The 27,585-nt window shown below is 39.0% G+C and overlaps 1 protein-coding gene across 1 annotated transcript in view; it reads right to left on the bottom strand.

Annotated features, from left to right (window-relative positions):
* Nucleotides 1-27,220, bottom strand: part of L3MBTL3 (L3MBTL histone methyl-lysine binding protein 3) — a 103,955-nt gene extending 76,735 nt beyond the window's left edge. Inside the window, exons 1-2 of the mRNA XM_032216310.1 lie at nt 26,996-27,220; nt 3,809-3,920 (exon numbers count right to left, since the gene is read on the bottom strand). Coding sequence (XP_032072201.1) covers nt 3,809-3,910 — 102 coding nt within the window. The 5' untranslated portion in view covers nt 3,911-3,920; nt 26,996-27,220. The remainder of the gene's footprint in view (nt 1-3,808; nt 3,921-26,995) is intronic.
* Nucleotides 27,221-27,585: the final 365 nt, after the last annotated feature.

The following is a 27,585-nucleotide window of genomic DNA, read 5'->3' as shown; positions in this document are numbered from 1 at the left end:
TGTAGGTGCTGTAGAAAAATAAAAAAATATATAATACTTAAATAAGATATTTTCTATGCATTGAATGTGCGGGAGGGGTGTTTGGGGGAAAAAGTGCATTTGGCCTACATTAGACTTGGTCACATTTTTAAACAACTTGGAGAAATAATAAATTAATAACAAAGTATTCTGGCATTATAGCTGCATTGATCCCTTTTCCAATGGAAACCCCAAGTCATTTTAGTTAGAAAGCCACTTTCCAAAATGTAAGCAAACCAATAGGAGGAAGAAGCCATTTCCTCAGCACAACGAAGGCAACGAAGAACAGAAAGCCTGGGTTTAAAAGACTGTCTTTAAAATGTGCCCTTTCTGAACAGGAAGAAGCAAGTGAGCCCAAGCTTTCTTCTCAAACACACACCTACATCTTATTTAAAAAGAATAAAACATGGGTGGGAAACATCCTCTCTTTATTTATTCAGAAATTCAAAAGGACTAACGCTAAACTTCAAGTTTCAGCCTAGAAAGAAGAGAACAAGGAATGGAAGGAGAGAAGATGAAAGCACCGGAGGCAAAACAGCATGATCCTTGAAAACTTAATAGGACACATTTCATTTCCCTCAATTAAACATTCTGAACGCTGAGCATGGAAATGTTCTACAGCAGTCTAGAAGTAGAATTAGAGCTGAGGAGACAATTTGGAATCAAATCTCCATTCAGCCCCATAGAACTATTCACCACAATTGTTTTCAGCACTATATCTTTGTGTATATCCCCAAATAAATATGAAACAAATGTATTTATCACTGTTTACGATCAACTGATACATTTGGCAAGTTTCTCACTTTGCAGTGTTAATTGGAGATGATTCTTTATATCAGCATACAGAGATGTGACTTCTAGGATTTAGCCCTCAGTTAACGACCATTTGTTCAGCAACCATTAGAAATTATTATGGCACTAAATGAGATTTATGGTCAATCCTCAACGTTGCAGCCACATGACTCAATGTTGCAGCCGTGTGATTGTGATTCAAGACCTTGGCAACTGGCTTTCAATTACAAGGCTTGCAAGTATCCCACGGTCACATGATCACCATTTGCAACTTTCATTGCCAACTTCTAATGAACAAAATCAATTAGAAATCTGGCAGGAGACTGCAAATAGCAATCCTGTGACATCACATCTGATGACCATGGAGGATTCACATAACACCGTGTTGGCGAACCTATGGCACACGGAGGCCTCTCTGCCGGCACACGAGTTGTCACCCCAGCTGAGCTCCACCACATATGGGTGCGCATCTCCTGCTGATTTTCAGATCTCTGCAATGTGTGTTGTTTAATCAAAATGCAGTTAAAACACTATGCAAGCCATCGAGAATTTAACTACATACATCCAACAGGAAGAGAAAGTGCCTCACAGGAGCAGATGGGGTAAATCCTAGAAAGGTAGGGAATGCATCATTGAACAATGGAAATGAATGCTAGAGAGGAATAAAGCTGCATACAAGGCAGACATAATACCTGTAATAGCGTACGCATGCAGGGGAAGCTGGGGGGAGCGAGAGATGTGTGGTTTCCCCCTGCGCTGCCCCCACCCCATTTTTGGTCCCAAGAAGCTTCAGGAAGGCCTGCTAGGCCCAAAATGGGGCACAGAGGGTCGCACATGCATGTGCGGGGGGCGGGAGGGAGTGCAGGGAGGGGTTGCATGTGCATACGCAGGCGGACAAGCCGTGCGGGTGGGGACGTGTGCATTGTATTATGGGTGTGAGCATGCGGTGTTGTGCATGTGCACACACTTTCAGCACGCAAGAACAAAAAGGTTAGCCATCATTGACCTAACAACTGCAACTGGAATTGCCAGAATTGCTGTCAAAAGTCAGCAGTCATGTGACACTGTCTTTTACAACCATGTCATTTTCCAACCCTCTCCCATTTACCATCATTTTCCCCATGAGTACCTTTCAGTGTTTTCATTCATAGAACAGTTCCTTAATCCATGATATAACAATGTCTTTATGGTTTGGTTGAAGCTTGCATATTATTGTAATTCAATCTTACAAAATCATGCTCATATATTTGGGCCAGCAAACTTTCTATGAGGTGGTTCATACATGCATAGATGTGCACCTTCCAATGTATATTTTATTATAGGAATATATTAGAAAGGTACAATTTTCATTTTATTTTAACATACTAAAGCGGAAAATGGAGAAATCAGAGAGGAATATTCATTTTTGTATCAGAAGTACTAGCACAATTACTGTATCTAATTAGAGGAAGCAGAAAGAACAACCTGAAGCCAGTACAAAATCAAAATGATCTTTCATCACTGGAGGAAAGGGACAAAATTCACACACAAAGAAGCTATAAAAAAATTTCAAAACAGTATCTTCCAGATTTTAACCTCCTTCACTGAAGTGCTGACTAATACACAAATTTCTGTGATTTGATTGGAAGATTACTGATACTGTTGATGAAAATATCTTAATTAATCTCATATAATGCTTTCTAAACACAGAGCACTTAAAGCAGCTAAATTGTATAAAATACCCCTATTTTTCAGATTATAAGACGCACTGAACTATAATACACACCTAAATTTACAGGAGGAAAACAAGAAAAAAATAGTTTTTGGTCTCCGCGTATCACATTTTCGCCCTCCCCGGCTCCGAGAAGCACTCTGCTGTGCTCCGCACGGCCCGTTTGCACCAAAAGCGGGCCTGTTTTTGGCCTGCAGAGTTCTGGGGGCCAGGGAGGGCAAAAATATGACACATGGAGAGTTCAGGAGGTCAAAAACGCCCATATTCAGTCTATAAGACACATCTAAATTTTCACTCACTTTTTCGGGGGGGGGGGAGAGGGAAAGGTGCATCTTATACTCTGAAAAATAGGGTAAGAGATTGCTCATGGACAATTTGCCTTAATTCTACCAGTCTTCAATATCCTTAACTAATATGTATAAAAATTTCATAAAAGGTTTTTTTTTTAAAAAAAAATCCATGCTATCTTTCCAGATCAGCTATAAGTGTCAGAAATTGGGAGTTCGTGCAGCTTTTGTATTGTTCAATGGATGAGAATGTCATAGAGCCTTCTTTATGCTCCATATTACACAACATCTTAATAAAACTCCAAGAAGCAAATTCAACTTTATAAGCTGAAAATCAGTGAAAAACTGTGATGAATGATTTGAAGGAATAAGAAATGGTGTTCAATTTGTTTTGAACAAGGTGACATCCTTACAGGAAGTCCTTACAACCCCAGAATTTCCATTGCTAACCAAGACAGTTATTAAATGAGTCCCAGTCAATTTTATGACTTTTGCCATAGTTAGTTAGCAAATCACGGCAATTGTTATGTGATTCACATGGTCATGACACAAATCTAGCTTCCCACATTTGACTTTGCTTGTCAGAAGCGGACTGAGAAAGTTGCAAATGGAGATCAAATGAGTCCAGGATTCTGCAACCTTTCTAAATACATGCCAGTTGCCAGCATTTTTATCATGTCATGTAGAGATGTTGTGACAGTTGTAGTTGTGTGGGGATATTCCAACTATCAGATGAGTTTCTTTGCAAACCTCGTTATTTTTAACATTTTGAAATTAATATGTTAAAGTTAAGACTTAAGTTTAATATGCTGCTCTTGTTTTTACTAGGTGATTTTATTGCTTCTTTTATATTATGCACTGCTCCCTTTAGTGTTATTTTACTGTTATGTAATATTTTACAATTAAAAGTAATATACTTTTGTGTTCTTTAATTAAAATAATCACACCTTTTAATAAAACATTGTACATCTTTCTGTATACATCTTTGCAATTACAGTACCTTCAAATCACTTCCAGGCAAGGTACCAATTCCGTCCTTCCAGTCCATTACACTAAATACATCAAAGTCTTGCCCATTTCCACTACAAGCTGGTTCATTCATGGTGGATACCCTGTAAAATAAATCAGGAAGGTTATATCTCTAATTCAATTTCATATTTTTTCCATTTAAAAACTGCATTATCAGATATATTTTTTAAAAAAACCCATCTCTTCAATATTATTTAATAACACGTTTTACATGATTCCAAAATTCACAAAATCCTTTTTAGAAGCAAGGAAAATGTCACAGTGTGAAACTTCTCAGTTGACTAGGATTCTTCACCATCTTGGATATGAATCAAATTGAGTGTTGGGAAAAAATACAGGGCACAGAAAAGTCTGTGTTCAGAGACTGTCAAAACATAATGCAAAGGAGATAGAACATGCATACTTATTCAGAAGTAAGCCCCATTGAATTTAATGGAAATTAAATCCAAAAGTTAAATTAACCTATCACTGCTAGAATAAAGAAGCTAATATTATCCATGTGTATATTTTCAAGATACAAAAAACTACCTTAAGCATTACACAAAATGATTCATATACAACAATTAAAATTAATTTCCAACTTTACTAATATAAAAACTGCTAATTTATCAAGGAATCTAATTTTTTAAAAGCCTGAAACCAAGTAGTATGTATAGCAATAGTATTTAGACATATATATATATATATATATATATATATATATATATATATATATATATATATATATATATATATATATATATATATATATATATATATATATATATATCACTTCATAGTGCTTTTTGCCCCCAACAATCTGAGTCCTCATTTTACTGACTTTGGAAGGATGAAAGGCTGAGTCAACCTTCAGCCAGTCAGGATCAAATTCCTGATAGTGAACAGTGAATTAGCCTGCAATACTGCATTCTACCACTGCGATACTGCGTTCTAACCACTGACCAATACAGCTCATTATAAAAAAACAACTTGATAAAACACATAAAGAATTGTAAACAGTTGTGATTATAATTTTATTACACATTTCAATTAAAAAAGAAAAATAGAAAGTGCCAAAAATTAAGATATATAAAGAACAGAAGAACAGAAAAGAAAAAGAAAATATAGAAAAATATAGAAAAAAATAAGTTCTCTCTTTGTTACAAATATAAACAATTTTAGTAATTTATCACTTTATCTTAAAGTAAAATAGGAGATCTCTTTTTACTAAAATTTCATCTCATCTATAAAGAAATCGTAAAACCTGGTTGTTCAGTCCTGGTGAGCAAAAGTCCATTAACAGTTATCAGAGATAACATATCTATTTCAAGCTTGATCAAATAAAGTGCTTTATATTCCTTTGTTTTACTTTTTACAATTTTGATCTTTAATGTTGTTCAAGTTGACTTATATTTATTTTTTCCATATCCTTTCTAACAAAACTCTACAAAACTATAATTGGTTATTGAAAATCCAATGTAGAAAAGTTATCTAGCTCATTTTTTAGTTTAGTTTAGGTTTGCTATCTGTATATCCCTTTTAATTTTTAAGATATCACCTGGTTTGTATATCCACTGTAGAATCTTTTCTATATCATAGTTATAACCTGTCATTTACTTTCAAATCAGTTTCAGTAAAACTTTTTCTTCCATAACTTTTTTTAAAAACATAGTCTGTTTGCAATGGCATACTCTTGAAATAAACTTCTGGATCCATTATTTCCAATATCTCACAATACATCTGTCAGATGCTGCTTCATTTAATAATCAGGAAAGAAACCACTCAACTCCATTTGTTTGAAATTAAGTGTACTTTTACTAATTACAAATGAATAGTAGCAAAGCAAAGCTGAGTCTGGTTAATTAGGCGTGAAAGCAATAAATATCATGTATAGTTCAATCCTCTCTCCTTGGCACCCCAGTCCATAGTCCAATAATAATTCACCCAACTGTCAGGTGGGAGATATCTTCAAAAAACCTCATCAGGGTGGAATGCTGGACAGTTAACCTTGGCGGGAAACTCCCTTTCTCCACATGCGCAATGAGATGGTCAGGACAGCTTCTAGAATATTCCTCCAGCACATAATAATTCCCCTCCCAAATACCATGCCCCCCTTCCCGTTTCAATGGCAGCCGAAGCAGCAGCAAGGCAGAGGCTGACATCCGGCCCTCCTCCAGAAAAAGGCGGTCAAACCTGCAGAAACGAGAGAACATAGACAAAGAGACAGACAACAGGACATAGAAGAGAAACGTGGGAAGGGAAAAAAAACAGGAAAATTAGCAGTACATCCAAGAATCAGGGCTTGTCAGGGTAGGTAGAGTAGAACTTGCGGAGCAGACGAGGAGCTCGAACATGGGACTTGTCAATCCATTCAGTGTGAGATGGGGGGAAATGCTTCCAAGCCACAAGGTCCTGAACACGGTTCCTCCATTTACAAGAGTCCAAAATCTCACAGACCTCAAAATGTTGCTCATCCTCTATCAAAAGTGGGGCGGGTGGAGGCGGAAGAGGGGGTCTCAATGAAGAAGTAAGTTTGGGTTTTAGGAGACTAACATGAAAAACAGGATAAACTCGGCTGAGGTGTTTAGGTAACTGGAGGCGGACGGAGACAGGGTTGATGATCTTGATGATTGGAAACGGGCCAACATATTTGGGGCCCAACTTCTTCAACTTTTGAGTCACTTGAAGGAACTTAGTGGATAAATAAACCTGATCACCAACTTTATAGTCATGGGGCTCAGTTCGCTTCTTATCAGCATGTTTCTTATGAGCGTGGCGTGCAGCATCTAGAGCCCGGAGTGTCAAAGGCCATACCTCCCAAAGGCGGTCATTCCACTCAGATAGTGAAGACACTTGTGGTTTCTCGCGAGGAATCTCTGGAATGGGGACAAAATCCTGCCCGTATACCACGCAAAAAGGGGTAAAGCCGGTGCTACTGTGCACGGAATTGTTGTAAGCCACTTCAGCATGAGGCAATAATTCCACCCAATCATCTTGCTGGTAGTTGATGAAACAACGTAAATACTGTTCTAGCACAGAATTAGTCCTTTCGCAGGCGCCATTAGTCTGAGGATGGTGGGAGGAGCTTAATTCCTGGGCGGAGCCAATCCGTTTTAGGAATTCTTTCCAAAATAGGGAGGTGAACTGAACACCCCTATCTGAAATGATGCAGTCGGGTACCCCATGCAGGCAATATATATGTGAGATGAACATCTTAGTGAGAGATTTAGCGGAAGGGATTTTGGAACAAGGAATGAAATGAACTTGCTTGGAGAACAAGTCAGTAACAACCCAGATTACTGTGTTCCCTTGACTCTCTGGAAGTTCAACAATGAAATCCATAGAGATCTCCTTCCACGGGGCTTCTGGGTGAGCCACCGCCTGGAGCAATCCCTGGGGTTTTCCCGGAGGACGTTTTGCCACGGCACAAATGGGACAACTAGCCACATAAGCCTCAATGTCCTTTTTCAATGAAGGCCACCAAAATTGCCTCTTCACGAGATGTAGGGTCTTGACAAACCCAAAGTGTCCAGCCATGCGAGAGTCATGCGCCCGTTGGAGTACAATGGTCCTAATGGACACAGGGACGTATAATTTCGCACCAATCCAAGCCAATCCATCTTTCATGGTGCATTCATCCATATGTTGCTGGATCCAGTCATCTTTTGCAAGGACTTCCTTTAGGTCAGAGATAAAGTCTTTTATGACCTCCAATTTAGAAGTTGTTTGACTTCTAGTGACAACAGGAGCAGCCAGGCTTTTTGTGGGAATGACAGGTTGGACAACACTGAGCTTTGAACAGTTGTACTGTGGAAGTCTGGACAAAGCATCAGCCATAAAAAAATTTCCTCCTGGAATGTATTTCAAAGTAAAATTGAATCTATTGAAATGCTGAGCCCAGCACATCTGTTTGGGAGATAGTTTCCTGGGGGTCCTCAACGCCTCCAAATTTTTATGGTCAGCCCACACATCAAAAGGGTGTTTGGCACCCTCTAGAAAATGGTACCAGGTTGTTAAAGCCCAACGAATAGCAAAAGCCTCCTTTTCCCAAATAGCCCAACGTCTTTCCGTGTCGGTCAGTTTGAGAGGTGTAAGCGCAGGGTTGTAATTTACCTTGGCTATTTGCTTGAAGCAGTACCACCCCCGCCGCCACATCACTGGTGCCAGCCTGGACCACAAAAGGTGTCTGGGTGCTTTAGGACCGGTTCCTCTGCAAAGAGGCGTTTCAGCTTCTCGAAAGCAGCTTGACACTCCATAGTCCAGTCTAATGGTTTGCTAGGGTTGGGCTTAGCCTCTCCTTTCGATTTAAGGAGGTTAGTTATAGGGAGAGCTATCTTAGCGAACGAGGGAATAAATTGACGATAGAAGTTAGCAAATCCCAAAAAACTCTTTAATTGCTTACGGGTACGTGGGGCCTCCCATTCGGTGACAGCCTTGACCTTAGCGGGGTCCATTTCTATCCCCTTGTGGGAGATTCGATAACCCGGACCTTATCCACACTCATGGCCTTCCGAAAAGCCGTTAAAACCTGGCTATTCCGGAAAGCTTGGGGCTGTTGACCTCATTACTGAGGTCCAGCCCCAACTAGATTGGGTGCATGATGATGTTTTAAATTGTCTTCTTTTATGTTTTACTAATTACTTTCTTTTGTTTTGTAAGCCGCCCGGAGTCCTCCGGGATTGGGCGGCCTATAAATCCATTAAAAATAATAGTAATAATAGTAATAATAATAATAATAATAATAATAATAATAATAATAATACTCCGCCGTTGCCAGTCCCAAGCCCGGATGAGAAAGGAGGAGGGTTGGGGTCAGGTTGGCATCTGGTCCCGTAAAAAAAAACCCCGCCAACCCATACAATATGGTGAAAAAAACAAATAAAAATTCCATACCGCATCGGTCGTCGCGCGGGTTAACAATGTTGGGGTCCCTGGACATCCATTGACAAGTGGGCTACAAGTGGACCAGCCAACAAAACGACAAAAATATAGTGAAGATGAAAACCGTGCTATAATGGCCTGTTACTACAACTCAGAGCCAGAAAAAAGAGGCTATTTAAAGCAAATGTATGAATTATGGAAACAACAATATCCAGATTCAAATGTTAGTGAACAACGACTAGCAGATCAAAGGCGATTTATTATACGGAATAAAGTGTTTAGTGAAGTTGAACATGAGGAAATTCAGGCAAATTGCAAAACCCAAAAAACAATATCACAAGCGGAAATAACTGATATTCAAGACACAACTAAAGACATTATAGTAGAACTCCCAGAAGAAGCTCTCGGGGAAGAAATAACATCACCACCACTAGAACCAGTTATCACTGAACCAACTGATGAACTAACTCAAAAACAAAAAGAATTGAAGGATAAGATCATGGAACATTTTCTGCTTAATGAGGAAAGGCAACGTTTACCATCACTAAAAACTGTGCCTAAGAAAATTTTGGCCCCTATCATGAAAATGGTTAATGCAGTGTTTTCAACAATTGAACCGGGATCCATCTTGGAAACAAACCAGTTAATGTACAGCGCAGCTGTAATAGTCACTAATGAACTAGTTATTAAAATCAAAGTACCTAGTCACACAACAGAAAAAGCATCAAAGCCAAAGTGGAAAATCCGTTTAGAACAAAAAATCAAAAAATTAAGAGCAGATGCTAGTAACTTAAGAACATGCATGAGCAACGGCTTAAAAAGAACAAAATCATAGATTGGCTAATCAGAAGATATGGATTGGGTACAAGAAACATCAATGAAGCTGTAGAGATTGTAAAACAGCAGATAACAGCAACAGCTAGAAAAATTGAAAGATATGAGGCACGAATCATCCAATATAAACAAAATCAGCAATTTCGATCAGACCAACGGCATTTTTATCAAAGTCTTAATGTGAATGGTGACACCAAAAGTGAAAAACCAGAAAAACAGGCCACAGTTGAATTCTGGAAAGAATTGTGGGAAAATGCAAAGGACTACAACAAGGAACCAAAGTGGATACATGACTTTGAGAAAAGCATTGGCAACAAACAAATGCAAGTATTAGAAATAACAACTGAGATGGTCAAAAATCGAGTTAAAAAGGTAAAGAATTGGACATCACCTGGAAAGGACCAATTACATGGTTTCTAGCTCAAATATCTGACCGGTTTACATGCAATATTGGCCAGGCAACTGAATGAAATTTTACAAAAGGGCCAAATTGATGAATGGTTGACAACTGGAAAAACATACTTGATTCAGAAAGATGCAACTAAAGGAACAACACCTGAAAACTACAGACCAATAACATGCTTGCCAACAACCTTCAAATTACTCACAGGCATTATTGCAGATAACATGATGGATTATTTGGAAACAAACAACATCTTGCCAGTAGAGCAAAAAGGCAACAAAAGAAGGAGCAGGGGCACAAAAGATCAGCTTCTAATTGATAAAATGATATTAGAAAATTGTAAGAACAGAAAAACGAACTTGAATATGGTCTGGATTGATTACAAAAAGGCATTTGACTCACTGCCACATAGTTGGATCATAAAATGCTTAGAAACAACTGGCATTAGCAAAAATATTACATCCTTTACTGAAAAGGCGATGAAACAATGGAGAACTGAGTTGGCAGTAGGTAATGAGATCTACGGAATGGTTAATATCAAGCAAGGAATTTTCCAGGGTGATTCACTTTCACCTCTTCTCTTCATCATCGCAATGATCCCACTATCAGTAATCTTAAAAAAATGAAATTAGGCTACCAAACAGCCAAAGAAGCTGAAAAAAATTCGCATTTACTATGTATGGATGATTTGAAACTCTATGGAAAGTCAGAAATAGAAATCCAATCATTGACAAACACAGTCCGAGTATTCAGCACCGATATTTCAATGCAGTTTGGCATGGAAAAATGCGCCACTGTATCCATAAAAAGGGGCAAAATCACTGCATGTGAGGGAATTGAAATGCCCAATGGCCAATTAATTAAATGCAAAGAAAATGAAGCCTACAAATACTTAGGCATTCTGCAGTTGGATAACATCAAGCATGGAGAAGTAAAAACTATTGTCAGGCGAGAGTACACCAACAGAGTTAGGAAAATTTTGAAATCTAAATTGAATGGTGGAAATACAATCAAGGCCATAAATACCTGGGCAATACCAGTTATAAGATACACAGCTGGTATAGTTAACTGGACACAAGCTGATTTGGATCTTTTGGACCAAAAAACCAGGAAACTAATGACAATACACTACAGTTTACATCTACGTGGTGATACTGATAAGACTATATCTGCCCCGAAAATCAGGTGGCAGAGGATTATTACAAGTGAAGCAAACAGTTGAAGAAGAAAAACATGCACTGGCTGATTATTTAAAAGAAAGTCAAGAACATCTATTAATCGAAGTAAAGAACAAAAATCTACTGAAGGCCCAACAGACGAAACAAGAATACAGAAAAGATGTGATAAAATCAAGAATGGAGAGTTGGCAGAACAAAGCACTGCATGGCCAATTTCTGGAAAAAATAAAAGATAAAGTGGACAGTGAACAAACTTTGTTATGGTTAACAACAGGTACATTAAAGAAAGAAACAGAGTCATTAATCCTGGCTGTGCAAGAACAAGCTATCCGCACAAATGCCATCAAGGCCAAAATCGAAAAATCCTCTGATGATGCCAAATGCAGACTTTGCAAAGAAGCTGATGAAACTGTTGATCACATACTCAGCTGCTGTAAAAAAATCACGCAGACTGATTATAAATTGCAGCACAATTCAGTAGCACAAATGATCCATTGGAATTTGTGCAAAAATTATAATATTAAAACAGCAACAAACTGGTGGGAACATCAGCCTGAAAAAGTCACCGAAAATCAGATGGTTAAGATCTTGTGGGATTTCCGTATACAAACCGACAAAATACTGGCGCATAATACACCAGACATCACACTGGTTGAGAAAAATAAGGTCACAATCATAGACATCGCAATACCAGGTGATAGCAGGGTCGACGAGAAGGAACATGAAAAAATCGCAAGATACCAGGACTTAAAAATCGAAATTCAACGACTATGGCACAAACCAGCAGTGATAATTCCAGTGGTAATTGGCACACTGGGTGCTATACCAAAAGCACTGGAATTACATTTAAAACAGTTAAAAATTGACAAAATCACCATCAGTCAAATGCAAAAAGCCGCACTGCTTGGATCTGCACGCATATTACGAAAATACGTTACGACGTCCTAGGCCCCTGGGTGGGGCCCGACTAGTAACCAATGCCAAATCCGGCGAAACAACTGGCCGCTGTGATACAATTGTATCATAATAATAATAATAACCCAGGTAATCAACCCTTTCCTGATGAAATTCGCACTTAGACAATTTGGCATAAAGTTCTGCAGCACGGAGTTTCTTCAGAACTGTGCGAACTAGCTTCACATGTTCTTCACGTGTTTCCGTGTAAATAAGGATATTGTCTAAATAGACCATTACGCCTTTGTAAAGATGGTCATGTAAAACCTCATTAATCAGTTGCATGAAGACTGCTGGCGCCCCCTGGAGGCCAAATGGCATTACTCGAAATTGGAAGCAACCAAGGGGGCAGTTGAAAGCAGTTTTCCATTCGTCTCCCTTCTTAATTCTGACCCAATAGTATGCTTCCCGTAGGTGCAATTTAGTAAAAATCTTCCCCTTCCCTAGTTGGGCCAGCATGTCCTTCATTAGTGGTAAAGGGTAGAGGTTCTGGGCAGATATGCAGTTTAAATTTTTGAAATTAACACATAATCTGAAGGAGCCATCTTTCTTTTCTCTGAACAATACTGGTGCAGCTACCTTGGGCCTTGCTGGTTCAATGAAGCCCCTTTCCAAGTTTTTATCAAGGAATTTTCTCATTTCCTCCATCTCTCTAGGGGTCATTGAATATATTTGGGGCTTTGAAAGCTTCACTCCAGGTAAAATATCAGTGGTGCAATCTGTGGCTCTATGAGGGGGTAATTTATCAGAAGATTTCTCACTAAAAACATCTTTGAGGTCCCAATATTCTCTTGGAATTCTCCCCCCCCTCAATTTTTTCCTGCCCCCTGGCCGCCAGTGTGGGGGCAGTGTTATGAGACTCTGGAGCCTCAATCTTCCCCTTAGGGGGTGTGGCAGTCCGAATACGTAACCATCCATCTCTCCAGTTAATGCGTGGGTTCCATCTACGGAGCCAGGGGAGTCCTAAAATAAGGGGCCGATTCATCCCTGGCACCACAATAAAAGTAATCATTTCTTGGTGGGTTCCCATCCACATCTTGATGGGTTCAGTAGAAAAATGAGCAGGACCGCCCCCCCCGCAATAGAGCCATCTATTTGGCAAAAAGCAATAGGGATTCTTAACGATTTCAGTTTCAAGCCCATTTTTTCAACTATTTCAGGGCTTATCATGCAACGTGAGCAACCAGAATCTAAAAGAGCCATAAGTTTCTCTTTTGCGCCAGAAGAGGGTACTCTAAGCTCAACTGGGATAAGCATGGGACCAGAGCGGGAACTTACCCAGCGGTCAGCATCTTCATAGTCACTATCGTCAGATGAGCTGGGACTTCCGTTTCCCCCCTCCTCTGGCTCGAAGGGTCGAGAAGTCTCCTACCCACCCAAAACAGTTTCTTTTCTTTTGCCTCGAGCCTTCTCAGGTTTCCTCTCCCTCCGGGGGGGCGGAGCTGAGTGGGTCAGCTTGACTTGGCAATTCACAGCACAGTGCCCCTCCTTCCCACAGCCGAAACAAGCGGAGGGCTTGGGCTTGCTTGTGAAACCTCCTCTACTCTTTGGGAGGGTTTTTTTTCACCCTTTGGGAGGGGGGTTTTAGGGGGGGAGTCCTCAACTTCTCCCTCTTCCTTGCAACGAAGCCTGGTTAAATCAAGCTCAATATCTGCAGCGTTCTCATACCAAGGCTCCAAGCGGCGGGGAATGCATCTGTTTACGCACTGCTGGTAAACATCTCTATTCAAGCCATCTGCAAATCGATCCAATAAGGCTTCTTCAGACCATCCCCTCATATAAGCCAATAACTCTTGGAATTCCTGCACATATTCAGGCACAGTCTTTTTCCCCTATCTGAGGGTCGTAAATTTTAACCTAGCTCGACACTCGGTGAGGGAATCGTCAAATTGTCTCCTCATTGCTGCCATAAAGTCATCAAAATTCCTCAGGAGAGGGGAGTTACTATTATGTAATCCAACCATCCAGTCATCTGCTTTCTTCTCTAGGGCCATTAACACTATTCTCACTTTAGGTTCATCAGAGTCCAGATCAGGCCCATATATTTGCATATAATTCCAGACTTGAATAATAAACAGCCCCAGGCCGCTAGGTTCTCCATCATACTTCACGCTTAAGGGTGGGACCTTTGCCATCCGGCGTCGCCTGCCCCCCCCCTGCTCTCGGAATGTCTCTAGCTGCAGGGGGAGAGGTCGGTGCTGGGTTTTCTTGTGCACAACCCCCTTCGGCCCCTCCAGTCTCCCTTAAGCTACGCAATGGGTACCTTTTTTCTAGTTCCTCTGCTGGGTCCATTTCCACAGCACTCTCTCGAGCCCGGCGTTCGCTCCATGCCTCTTCAAGGAGTCTCATGGCTTGGGACATTTTGTAGTCTTCCTCCTTAGAGTCGCGCCAGTCAGCAGCTGGTTTTTTGGGTCTCCTCCTCGTGACTCCAGTTAGTAATTCCTCAGGTTCCTCTTTCTGTCCTACACCCCAAGTCCATCTGGGTCGAACAGCAGGTTCCTCCACTCTCAGGTCGGCCAACATTTCTGTTAAGGATGGTGCTGCCGTTGCACCCATTTCTTCTTCCTGGTCGCTTTCATGTAAAGACATTTTTCTTTTTCTTCTGTGAGGGCACCCCCCTCAGAAGGCGTTCGCTCCGGGTTGGGTGGGAGGTGAGACTCAGCTTAATGTCAGATGCTGCTTCATTTAATAATCAGGAAATAACCCACTCAACTCCATTTGTTTGAAATTAAGTGTACTTTTACTAATTACAAACGAATAGTAGCAAAGCGAAAGCAATGAATATCATGTATAGTTCAATCCCCTCCCCTTGGCACCCCAGTCCATAGTCCAATAATAATTCACCCAACTGTCAGGTGGGAGATATCTTCAAAAAACCTCATCAGGGTGGAATGCTGGACAGTTAACCTTGGCGGGAAACTCCCTTCCTCCACATGCGCAATGACATGGTCAGGACAGCTTCTAGAATATTCCTCCAGCACATAATGATTCCCCTCCCAAATACCATGCCCCCCTCCCCGTTTTAATGGCAGCCGAAGCAGCAGCAAGGCAAGAGGCTGACAACATCCAACATTGAAGTATTTTGCTCCATTCTGTTTTAATAAGCCAAATTTAAATATTCTCGTCCTTTATTGTAATCTTTAGTTATCTTTAATTCCCCCGAGTGCATCCAACTTTGAAAGTTTCATCTTTTTTTAAGAATTCAAAATAATAGCTTTTTCCCATGAGAAGCATTTTTACAATTAATTCCAAAATTTTATTTCAAATCCATGTCAACTTAGTCCATTTGTAATTTTCCAAAATTGATCGCTCTTTTGCAGTTTATTCCAAAAAAGATTTTTTTTAAAGTTCTTAAACTTACATTTAAAGTTTCTTTCTCTAAGAATTAAAGGAAACTCATTCAAGGCTACAACTCTTGTCATTTCAAAGGTTCCTAAACACTGAAACACAGTTAAGAGTTTCATAAAGTTATTAGAATGGGAAGTACAAAAATCCTAGGTCCATAAAGGCATGCACCTTGGGTTTGGACAATGGTGACCTCTCATCTCTCAGAGGTCTAAACCTGCTGAAGACCATTGCTCTATGGACTCCTCATGAGGAGAACCTTTGTGCACTCACAAGTCATTTCCCTAACTGTATGAAAGTATTCTGAAGAGCCGGTCCACTTGCCGTCTCTTCATTCTGCCATACTCATTGGCTCCGTTCTGTCTTCAGTTTGCTGTTTCTTCCCCAGAAGTCCTGGACATACCAAATATTATTTTGGGATATTTTTAAATATTTAAATAAAAACATTTACCCTGACATTTGATGCCTTCTAATAACACTGCTACAATAATAGCCTTTTTATATACTTTACAAAGTTTAATTTTTTTTCATTGCTTTATGAGTTTTACTGCAAACACAATATTTTAATGCACACAGAGCTGGCAGATGCTTGGCATGAGAAGTGCTATAAAAATATTTTAAGGAGTTTTTTTAAACATGATAAATCCTAGCAATATTCTTAATTCCAAAATCTCCATTTTAACTTTTGCCTCATAAGTAAAGGGTCCTAATTATGCAACTGCTTAATTTATAATTTCAGATGCTGTAAGAACAAGAGAGATGAATATAGATTTAATCTATTTTATTTCAGTCAGATCCAAAAGATATACATATAGATATAGATAACAGAATTGAGATACAATAATCCTTACTTGTAAGAAAGATTTCACCAAGAGTTTAACAGGACATATCCTTTAGCTATGAATCCATCATTATGATGAATTCATTGGTTACAAGAAGTACAAAAATATACGTTTTTTAAAATGTAGGATAAAGTTTCAAAAGTGAAGATATTTATGATAATTACATAAACTAAATTAATTGCTGATGTTTATTAATGTTTACAATCCAAATCATAGTCAAATATTTATTCTGTTGTATGATCACAAAAGCTATGATCTTGAGAACTTCAGCATGCCATGATTTCGAACATTTAAAATTAAAACTGACTCTAAATTATAGAACCTGTCATAATTAATTATATAATTGACGAAATTTACCTCCATGAAGCAATTTACCAAAGAGAGAGGGGGGAGGGAGAGGGAGGGACAGAGAGAGAGAGAGAGCAGGAGGGAAAGAGAGAGAGCTATCACCCTTCAAAACAATATCAACTGGCTCTTACACTAGGAAAACTACTGAAACTTGCATGAAAATAAACCTTAACATACGGAGAAAAAAAAGCTGCATCAGATCAAAATACTGTCAATCTAAGATTCTGTTTTCAGTTTTATTATCTCATGTACAGGTATATGTATAACACTAATTTTAGACTAACAACCCAAAAGAAACTGACAAGAATATTACACATAAAATTAACATCTGTAATATTATGAGATTATTACTACATTTTTATCCCACTAGCCATCCATCCTCTCTCTCTCTCTCTCTCTCTCTCTCTCTCTCTCTCTCTCTCACACACACACACACACACACACACACACACACACACACACACTTATCTAATATAGTATTCCTCCCTCCTATTTCCCCCATAATTATAAACTTATATATACATTAAAATATTGTTCCAAAAAGATATCAATAATTCACAAGAACAAATCATGTAAGTTAATGACCTTGCACATTTCTTTCATTGCCAACAGACAAAATATGACATCCAGCCAAACTATTAACACACAAAAGCTCTGTGATTGGTATAACTAATATAGTGTATAGAAACAGTTTGACCTAATGGTCTGAATCAATATCATCAGTGGATGTGAATAAGACTTTGAAATCTGTGGTACCTTAATTCCCTTCTATGTTATCAAATTTTGGGCCTAGGCTTCTAAGATGAGGTATGCACTCTATATAAATACAGGTATAAACAGCAGAAGGTGAATCCATACATATGTGCATCCAACCCAATTATGTTCTAACAAATGCCTACTGTAAAATATATTTTTTAAAAAATATTCTTCAGTTTAGTATCATTTCTGCATATACTATATATAATAGCAATAAAGTATCAATAACACTTTACAGCACTCTTGGGGCAGTTTATAATGTTGGCATATTGGATTCTCATTGTACTGACCTTCAAAAGATGGAAGGCTGAGTCAACCTCTAGCCCCGTCAGGTTCAAGCTTCAGGCTGTGGGCAGAGTCAGCCTACAATAGTACATTCTAACCATTACACCACCAGGGTTCATAATAACTTCCTGCAACACTTAAAGTTCAGTAGTTTAAAACCAACATCCCTTAAAAGCTATGCAAGTTGTTTTCATTGTGAATGAAATAACAGTGTCCCTGTTCCTAGCCATCACCAATGCTCTCTGTTACCTACATTCCCAACCTTTTTTTAAAGGTACACAGGCATACCTCAAATCAAATATGCTTAAACACAATAATCAAAAACATGTACCATATTTATGTCCTGACAACCTTTTGATGCTGTTCAAAATTTCAATATAAAGTAATAAATACCAAGGAAGTAGGTCATGGGACATACTGCTGGCCATGGCACATACTGGTGCCCCAATGAACCATATGGCTTACCTAAACTATCCATGTTGATTCCATTTTGATTTTTAATTGTGCTTTCATTTTATTCTTACATTGTGGTGTGGGAGTCATCTGAATTTTGAGAAGTGCTAAATAGTTGCCAACCTTCATTCCAAAAACATATGGATAAAACATTGAGTAAATGAAAGAAATATCTATAAGGGATACATATTCTAAAATATTACAAGTACAGAAATGTTAAAGATAATAAATTGCATAATTTGGCTGCTGTCGTATGCTCAGATGAGTGTCCAGATACAGTAAATAATATGTATCCCACAAATATAAAATAATGAAATAGATTTTTCAACCGAAGCATTTGCTCTTTAAAGATCATGCACCGAATTGGCATTTCTTGCTAAGGTAGAGAGTTGCATTAATTATGAATGCAAATGATTACAATAAACAAGTTACTTGTGTCCTGAACAGGTGAGCTAAGCATGATTACAAATGCAGAATTATGGTGCTGTTCATTTGGAAGAATCCAGAGAACAAAGAGAAATTCCGTATCAATTAACAATGAAGTGGGAATTCTGGGACTCATAGCCCAATGCGTCTTCCCCAATGAGGAAGGTTGCTTTAATATGCCAACTTCAAAAACTCAGTATTAAATGAGATTCCTAAGTAAGATACAGCAATATAGTGTTATTACCAAGGAATAGGGTTCCAATGACTGAAAAGCCAGCCTCATTAGCCCAGGTCTTGTCAATTTCAGCCAGTACTATTATGTCTCAGAGAAAAACATTAAGCATGTGAAACAAAACCTCAGTGGTGTGCATCAGAAGTCTTTAAGCTCAAGGCCGAAAAGTGGAGAGACAATGTCAATGTTATGTATGAAAGCAAATCTTGCTTATTAGATAATATGTTGTATGATATGGTCAAGCATATTATTTAATATTTGCTACATAGAATAGGTGAAGAATTTTGTTAGCACCACCATCTAAAGGATTCCTTGGCTAGACTGTATTTAATCTATTCCTTAACTGCCTTGAACAGGGGTGTCAAACTCGATTTCATGGAAGGCCGCATCAAGGATGTATTTGACCTCAGCGGGCCGGATGGGCCTGGCCAGGGTGGGTGTGGCCAGCTTGACCTCACTTGTGTCGAGGGCATCTGTGGTGGCCTGGGCAGGACTGGGGGGATCCACTGCCTCCAGCAGAGGAAGGTGAGACCAGGAGAGCACCTTGTCCTTGAGAGGAGCCTCCCTGTCCCTCTCAGGCCATGTGGAGGGCCCTGGATGGCAGCACAGACTGCCAGAGCCCTAGGCAGCAGAGGGTAACTACCCAGCCTGGCCCTCAAACTCCAAAGGCACTGGGACTCCTCAGTCCTGAGCTCCGTTTTTGGCTGTGACGGCCTCCTGAAATGGTCTGCCAGCAAAAACAGAGCTTGGGAAGGTGGCGCACGGCCCTCCTGACTCCATTTTTGTTGGCAGAAGCACCGCAGGCAGGTCTTTCGATGTTTCCAGATCTAAGCACCCCAAGCCTTGAGTTTGAGACCCCTGGTCTTGAAGCTTCTCAGGCCTGTCATAGAATAAAAGCAATGTAAGAAAACAATGTAAGTCAATAACATGTATTAATAAAAATACACCCCTAAAATCAGTAAGCAGCTGAATTAAAGGGTGAAGCCAAAATACATCCTCCAAAGGGCCAATATAGTATGGAATTTGGATCAGAGACATGAGCTGATCCAAGGCCGTGAACGAGATGAAAGCCATTTCCTCACCGCTATTTTATTTTGCCTGAAGATTAGAAGGTAAGCTTAAGAAGTCAAGTAAAACAAAAGTGATAGTTATTCTTCAAAATATTTGAGAACCAGACTATGAAAGGCATTACATAATAGTCCTTGATTTACAACCATTTGTTTAGTGACTGTTCAAAGTTCAAAGGTACTGAAAACAGTGACTTAACACCGGTTTTCATACTTACGATTATTGCAACATCCCTGTAGTCATGTGATGAAAATTTGGATGCTTGGCAACAGACATATATTTATGATGGCTGCAGAATCTGGGGATCATGTGATCACCATTTGTAACCTTCCCAACTGGCTTCCAACAAGCAAAAATGGGAGAAGCCAGATTCACTTAAGAACCACATGATTCACTTGTGGCAAAAAGGGTCATAAAATGGGGCACAATTCACTTAACCACCGGCTTGCTTAGTAGTGGAAATGTTGAGCTTCATTGTGGTTGTACATTGAGGACTACCTGTATAGGATTACACCAATAACCTGAATTAAGTTTAGAACTATGTTGGTTAACTGCCCTGTGTATAACAAAAATCACTCAAACATATTTGTGAAATTTTATTCAGATAAAGGGATTCATAGCAATATTTTAAATTAGTCACAATTTCACACTGTTTTCCAGTGAAATTCCGCATACAAGTATGTCTGTGTATGTACATATCAGTGGTGAGTTACAACCGGTATGCCCCAGAGCTAACTTTAATCCTCCATGGCCCAATTACCTTCTTTAGGCTTCATTGCAAGTCCAATTGCCCACTTCATGGTCACACTGGCCAGGCTCAAGTCCAGTCTGTTAAGGAGATATAGCTTTTCTGATTGCTCAGAAAAGTTTCCTGGCATAAAGAAAAGCTTGCCAGAAGGATGAAAGATCAGAGCTGAGACTCCAAACTACTAGTTTCCCTTGAACGATCTTGACATGAGATGGAGAGGGGGGGGGGGGGAATCTCATCATCTTTTATTTTTCCTTCCCTTACAGGCTGGTTGAAAAGTCAAGTTTTTATACTGTCTGCCTAGTCCACAGGCAATTATACAAAAGCCTCCCAGTATTGACTATCTTGCAGACTTCTTGTAGAATTATTCCTTTCTTCTTAATTCAAGATAATCAGCAATAAATAGAGTTTTAATTCAATCAATCTTTCAACCATAGGCCTTTGTCCTTCATTTTATCACTACAGGGGTGGAGAGAGGACCAAAATTGTAGAATGAAATCAAAGAAATTGATAAGGATGGATGTGAAAAAGAGACTGCCAAAGAAAAGAACAGAAAACTAGATTTCAGGAATAAAGGACAGAATTCTTCTTCTAAGGAGAAGAAAGAAGTCTAAGACAAGAAAGATAAAGATATCAGGAATTTCAGAGAGTTATTGGAAGAGACAACATGCAGCATTACAACAAAACATCAAGGATGGAAATAGATTGTGGGGGGGAGGGAAGTCTTCCAAACTATCTCTGAACTCTGAAGGAACTCCAACCTCAAATTGTACCCTATAGGATAGTGATTCAAAGAAGACAAAGCAAAAGTAGAGCAAATATACTGACATTCTGTACAGTAGAAATATCCATCTCCCAAATACCTTAGAAGATAATCCCTGCAGTATTTACAATAACCTCTAGTACTAGAAAATAAAATTTGATCAGTTAGATAATTACTATCAAAACACTATAGGAATTGATGGAATAGAAATTTGTGGCAAGTCACAAAAGAAGAATCTATAAAACTCTCATTATCATTGTGTAAAATCCTATATGTAGGATAGGAAGCCTGACTCCAGATAGAAAATGGCAAGACAGCCTGGCTTCAGATTAGAAAAGGAGTGAGACAAGGCTATGAGTTCTCCCCTTATTTATTCAACCTGATGGAGGCTGGACTCAAAAAAGAGGAGCATGACTTAAAATTGGGGGGGACGGGACACACAGCAAACTATACTATGCTGATAGCTGTAAAGGAGCTGCCAGATCTAGAACTGAAAAGCCAAGGAGCAAAGTGAAAACATGGGAATCACATAGTAAAAAAGATCAAATTAATGAAGAACAGGTATAAGGAACTAGCCCCAGAACTGATAATGCAGATACCGAAGTATAGATAGCTTGCTTTCAGGCTGATTATCAACAATCAAAAAACCCAGCAGTCAAGAAATAAGCCTCGGATGTTCATTGAAGGCCTTGAAAAAGATATTCAGATGATGATGTAGAACGCAAAGAAGATGACCTTGATCAGTTCCTAATGCAATGAGGCAAAAAGCTGAAGTCCATAACAATCTGAAGAGAGGAGGAAACAACTCTAACAAAACCTCCTCCATTCACAGCACTGCAGGGAAAGGGGCCGAAATAAAGCACAAGCAGAAATTTTGTTACAATTGGCAATATAATAAAGTACTTTTAACTATGCTTTGGAATTACTTTTTTGATGTCATATGCTGTACACCGTGGAGCTGACCTAGGTCTATACGTATAAAGATTAGAACTTTGGGGCAGTGGTTTTGCCTGGGATACTTTATGAAAGTTGGCCTTTGAAGAAACAGAGTAGAAACAGTATTGATGTTTTGGAACTGCAGTGAAGTCAACAAAACAAACAGATGAATCATTAAACAAATCAACCCAGAGTTCTGACTTGAGGCACAAATGAGCAGGCTCAAATTATCATACTTGGACATATTAGGCAGAGACCTAACTTTCTTGTCTCTCTCAAGCTGGGAAAGGCAGAATCAACGTGAACAAGAGGGCAAGCAATTACAGCAGCAATGGGTATGCTGTTGGAATATTAGAAAGACCAGATTGGGAACAATTATCCTGGAGAAAAGTGATCTACAGTACATCATCGCAGAAGTTGATGCTGCATAATCATAATTAGTTTCATTATTTTTTGGCAATCTATTTTAGGCAAGCGCCTACAACTATTTCTTTAGCAATAAGATGAATGGCATTCAGTGGTACAGGTAATCCTCGACTTCTGACCACAACTAAACCCATAATTTCTCTTGTTAATTGAGACATTTGTTAAGTGAGTTTTATCCCATTTTACGACCTTTAGTGCCACAGTTGTTAAGTGAATCATTGCAGTTGAACAGTTAATAAATTGGTGGTTAAGTGAATCGGGCTTCCCCATTGACTTTGCTTGTCAATAGGTCACAAAAGGAGATCATGTGACCCTAGGACACAGCAATGGTCCCAAGAATGAACCAGTTGCCAAGCATCTGAATTTTGATCACATGATCATGGGGATCCTACAAACTGTAACTGTGAGGATTGGTCAAAAGTCACTTTTTCAGTGCCACTGTAACTTTGAAAGGTCACTAAATGGACTGTTATAATTGGAGGACTATCTGTATTTACTTTCAAAGCAGTCTGCACAGAATCATGCTGTACGTACAATCCAAAGCTTTTGGTCCTAGATAGTCAACTGAGAATCTATCACTCACAGATGTAACTCTTTCACCTGCAAACACGTCAACAGTGCAGACTGCCCCATTTTAGTCTGGAATACTTCTGGCTGTCAGAGCCTTCAGTATATTTGGCTTTGGTGTATTTTGTTTCAACCATAAATGCCATTAATTTTCTTCTCACTGTATCCTGCATGCCTAAGGCTTGTGTTAGGTAATCTTGGAACTCCTCTGAGTTGTAGACAAGAGTATTGGCTAATCTCATCTCTTTCCTTTGTTTATATATACTGTTAAGGGGGGAGGGAGATAAATGGATTTGCTTATAGCACACTATGGATAACTAACAATAATCAAATAAAAAATTAACTACGGATTTATAAAAACATTTTCATAGCGCTTATATTGTAGCAGAAAATTTGCCTCATTCTGAAGCTGAATGAAGGTCTCCACTGCAATAATAATTTCAGTTCAGCAAGTCAGCTAATATACAATCCAATTCATCCTAGCACAAAAATACAATAACTAGATAGCCCCTCAAGCTATGGACAGGAGTGCAGGGCAGTATGTTATACAGCAATAATAAGACTGAAAATTCAAATTTGGAAAAAAGAAAAAACAAAAGATGCTCAATGAACATTTATGATTTTTTTCACAGATCATATATTATGCTATGGACTCTCGCTGTTATTTATGGAATCTTCAGTTACTTATCCCATTCTGCTACATTGGCCTGGCATTCAGCATCAATCTTGTAAATTCATTCTAAAGACAGTTTATTTGGAAATAAATTGAGAAAATAATTCTAGCATTAATGATATTTTGTTCTTAAACATCTAATTTACTGCATTACTAAGCCATTTACAGATTTGTTCTACAGCCGATTAGCTTGTTCTTCAAGTTTTAAATGAGATAGCATTGCTTAACCTTTCAACATTAATCAATACAGTATGTTTTGCAATAGCACTATTCAGAGTATCTATTCAGAGAGGGCAAATAAGCAATGTGTAGAAAGGAAGAAATTCTTATTATCAATCAGAAAACTGTTTTTGCCAACATACATCAGGAGAAGCCTGTTCATTTCAACTCAAGAACAACTCAAGGCCAAGCTCTTAAATAAAACATAATAAACACTATCTTGCATTCAAGTAATCTCTTGTTTCCAAAACTGATGGCAACTTAATGTATTGAAATGTACTGTTTGAATCAGACTGATTCAATGAAACAATTTTTAAAATAACAACTATGCTGTGAAACTTCCTAATGCATACATCGGACTATGTGAAAAAGCTATCCTAATGTAATTTATTTAATTGATTTAGTAATGAGCTAAACGGAGAGTAAATGAAGCCATACTACTTGTCAGGGACTAGCAATATTCCCAGCACTGTCAAGACTTACAATAAGCTAAAATGCATCTCATGGAAATGCAGGAAGGAAATATCCCTATATTGTATCACCCCCATGAGAATATATCATCCTTACAATTGAAAGGCTATCTCTCCCAATTAAGAGTGAATAGGTCAAAAATGAAGAGAATGCTAACTCTGGATCATTAGCTCCTTATAGCATTGTTTGGCTTACAGCAGCATATAAATTTAAATAAATAAATGCATTTGAAGATATTTGTTTTAAAAAGGCCTTCTAATAACCAAATTTTAAATGTTTCAAACTTTTTATATTAATTTATTAGATTGTTTATGACTTGTCCTTTTTCACCAAAAAGCGCCCAAGATAATATTTAGTTTAAAAGTGTTTAAAATATCCGCTAAAAAACAGCAGCAAAAAGAAAATCATTATCAGAGAAGTAGTAATCATATCTGAAATCACTGAATAGCTAAAAAAAAGAGGAAATCCTTCAGCATACACACAAAACCAAACAAAAATGAGGCAATCTGTACTCTTTACAGACATAATTCCACAAACTAATTGCAACCATTGGAAAGGCCTTCTTTTATGTCCCCATTGGACTAGATTTCTGCATAGTGGAACACACAGTAGAATTTGATCCAAATATTAAACTAGAGTCATGTTCATATAATTGGTTGCAATAGGAATTATATATTGATAATAACTGCACTTTATGTAACTAATCAATCACAGCCTCACAAAAGATTACAATATTGTGCCATGGACCCCTAGATTGCTAAAATCAACTCTTGTCAGCCTTAATTTTCTTATTCAACTTCTGCACCAACCATGGCACTGGTAGGCACAACAGCCATTCCTTCCTTCCCAAATCATGAAATAGAACTCTTCCAACTAGAACAAAAAGTTCCTTCAATCACTATTTGGTCTATCAATGGAAAGAATAGTCTCACCTCAATAGCCTATTTAGCATGTTCAAGATTTCAGTGGTCAACACAGCATTAGTTGGAAGAAGGCTAGACCTATGTATGATCAGATATGGTGACATGAACCAGGTCACCTCCTCAATAAGCTTTAAGAAGATGCTAAAAGCATAAAGACCAGAATTCCATAATGACCAAGGGGCTGAGCAGCAGGTCTGCAGTGCCATCTCCTGGGAGTATTCATTCAGGGGCCTCATTTTCCACTATCCCATCAGATTTTTCACATGTACAATTACTGAAAATGCCCAAATAGAATGAAGCAAACTGTTTAATAAAATAAACAACTGAAAGGATGATGAATAATATTATAGGAAGATCAGAGACTAAATGTTTTTATGATTCTGGCTTTTTACAACACTCACAAAAATTTGTTATTGGGGGAGGATTCTTTCAACACCATCTAAATAGCTAACTTTAATCAACCAGTTGAGTAAAGTCAGAATCCTCAGTATAAACAGGCTTTATATTATGTCAAAAATAGCTGAATGGTGCTTGAAGGTAATAAGTAGTTACTAGGGAAATGGCCTGAGAACAGCTTCTTCACAGGCATTATATCCATAGAACAGGCCTTGAAACAAGTTACAATGCACGCGATTAATTTGTCACAAATGTTCCATCAATTTTCTAATTTTTTATCTTACAGAATTTCATTGCTTCAGCTTTTTGCAAACCAGCTTCTAGTTTCAGCATTTCTGAATGCCATTTTCAAAATATACAAAAGGCATAACTTTACCTTACTTCCAAGTTTTATAAGGAAATCTAAGTTTCAATTCAAAGATAACTTGCAAAGAGCATCTCATAATATTGCCTAAATTTATATATTAATGAACAAAACAAAGCTGTTTTAAGGTCCCCTTCTATCGCCATTAGCTTTAGAAACAAGGTGAAATTGACCAGAACTAACAAGAAACCTAAATAAGGAATAGAAACTAGTAGCTACAATTGTATCTAACTGCCAGATATATTTACCTGTTAAGCTTTTAGCAGTGCAAGTTATTCAATAAGAATCACTCTTCCTTACTTGAAATACAAAACACAAACAGTGGAAACAACAGTTAGGAAGAGAAGATAAAGACATGCTTTTCAAACTGTTTGCCTAGTTCTCTTCCTTTTCATACCCAGCGAAAAACAGTCTCTGTTAAAAACTTGAGGATTAAATTTGAACTTTGCTCCCCAAGGTGAATGCCTACGTCTGACCAGTAGGGGTCCCTCCTTGGCCAGTTTTGAACTACATTTTTGCTGCACTTGAAACTTTCCTGAAGAAATACAGTGATCAGCCCGTCAGATCCTCCCCCCACCCCCAGTGACTTTTTCTAAAATTAAGAGCGGCGGGGGGAGGGGGAAAGCCGAAAAATGTGGTCTTTTGCCTGCATCTTTCCCTATGCCCCCCCCCCCCAACGCAAGCCTACCTTCAGGCTGCAGCGGGATTTGTCTTCCTTCCCTCCCCACCGAGTCTGCCTCTTTCCTCTCTTTAGAAATGAAAAGTAGCTTGGATCAACTCGCCCTGGGACGCCCGAAATAACTTTTTACGACCGGCCTCCCTTCCATCCTCAGGGAAAAGCCCGAAAGGGAGGCGCGATTGTTGTGCGGCGGGCAAAAAAAAGGTGTACGCGGGGCAGGAGCGAGAGGAGAGAAACCGGCCGCTCGACTGAGGAAGTTGCATAATGAAAGGCTCTTGTTTGTTAATCGAGTCCCGTTTTTCTTACGGCGGCTGCGACGGAAACCGGGAAGGGGAGGCTGCCGAGAGCCAGCTCAAGAAGCCTTTTGTCCCCTCATTTTGGAAACACCCTTCCACGTTCCCCCCCATCCACGGGAGTTTGGGGGGGACCCAGGTCCCTCTTCGACTCCAAGGAGAAAAAAGGGGGGTCAAGGCTGTTTTCTTCTCCTCCCCCGCCCCACTTGATCCAGGCTTCTCCTGGGCGGACTCCAGATTCCCCCCCCCTCCTGGAGAGGGGAGACGGTCTCTTAGCCCGGCCCCAAACCTGAGGCCGGGAAAAGA

The sequence above is a fragment of the Thamnophis elegans genome, chromosome 4 (assembly GCF_009769535.1).
Source record: "Thamnophis elegans isolate rThaEle1 chromosome 4, rThaEle1.pri, whole genome shotgun sequence".
In the NCBI taxonomy this organism is placed as follows: domain Eukaryota; kingdom Metazoa; phylum Chordata; class Lepidosauria; order Squamata; family Colubridae; genus Thamnophis; species Thamnophis elegans.
This window is presented reverse-complemented; position numbering and strand designations above follow the sequence as displayed.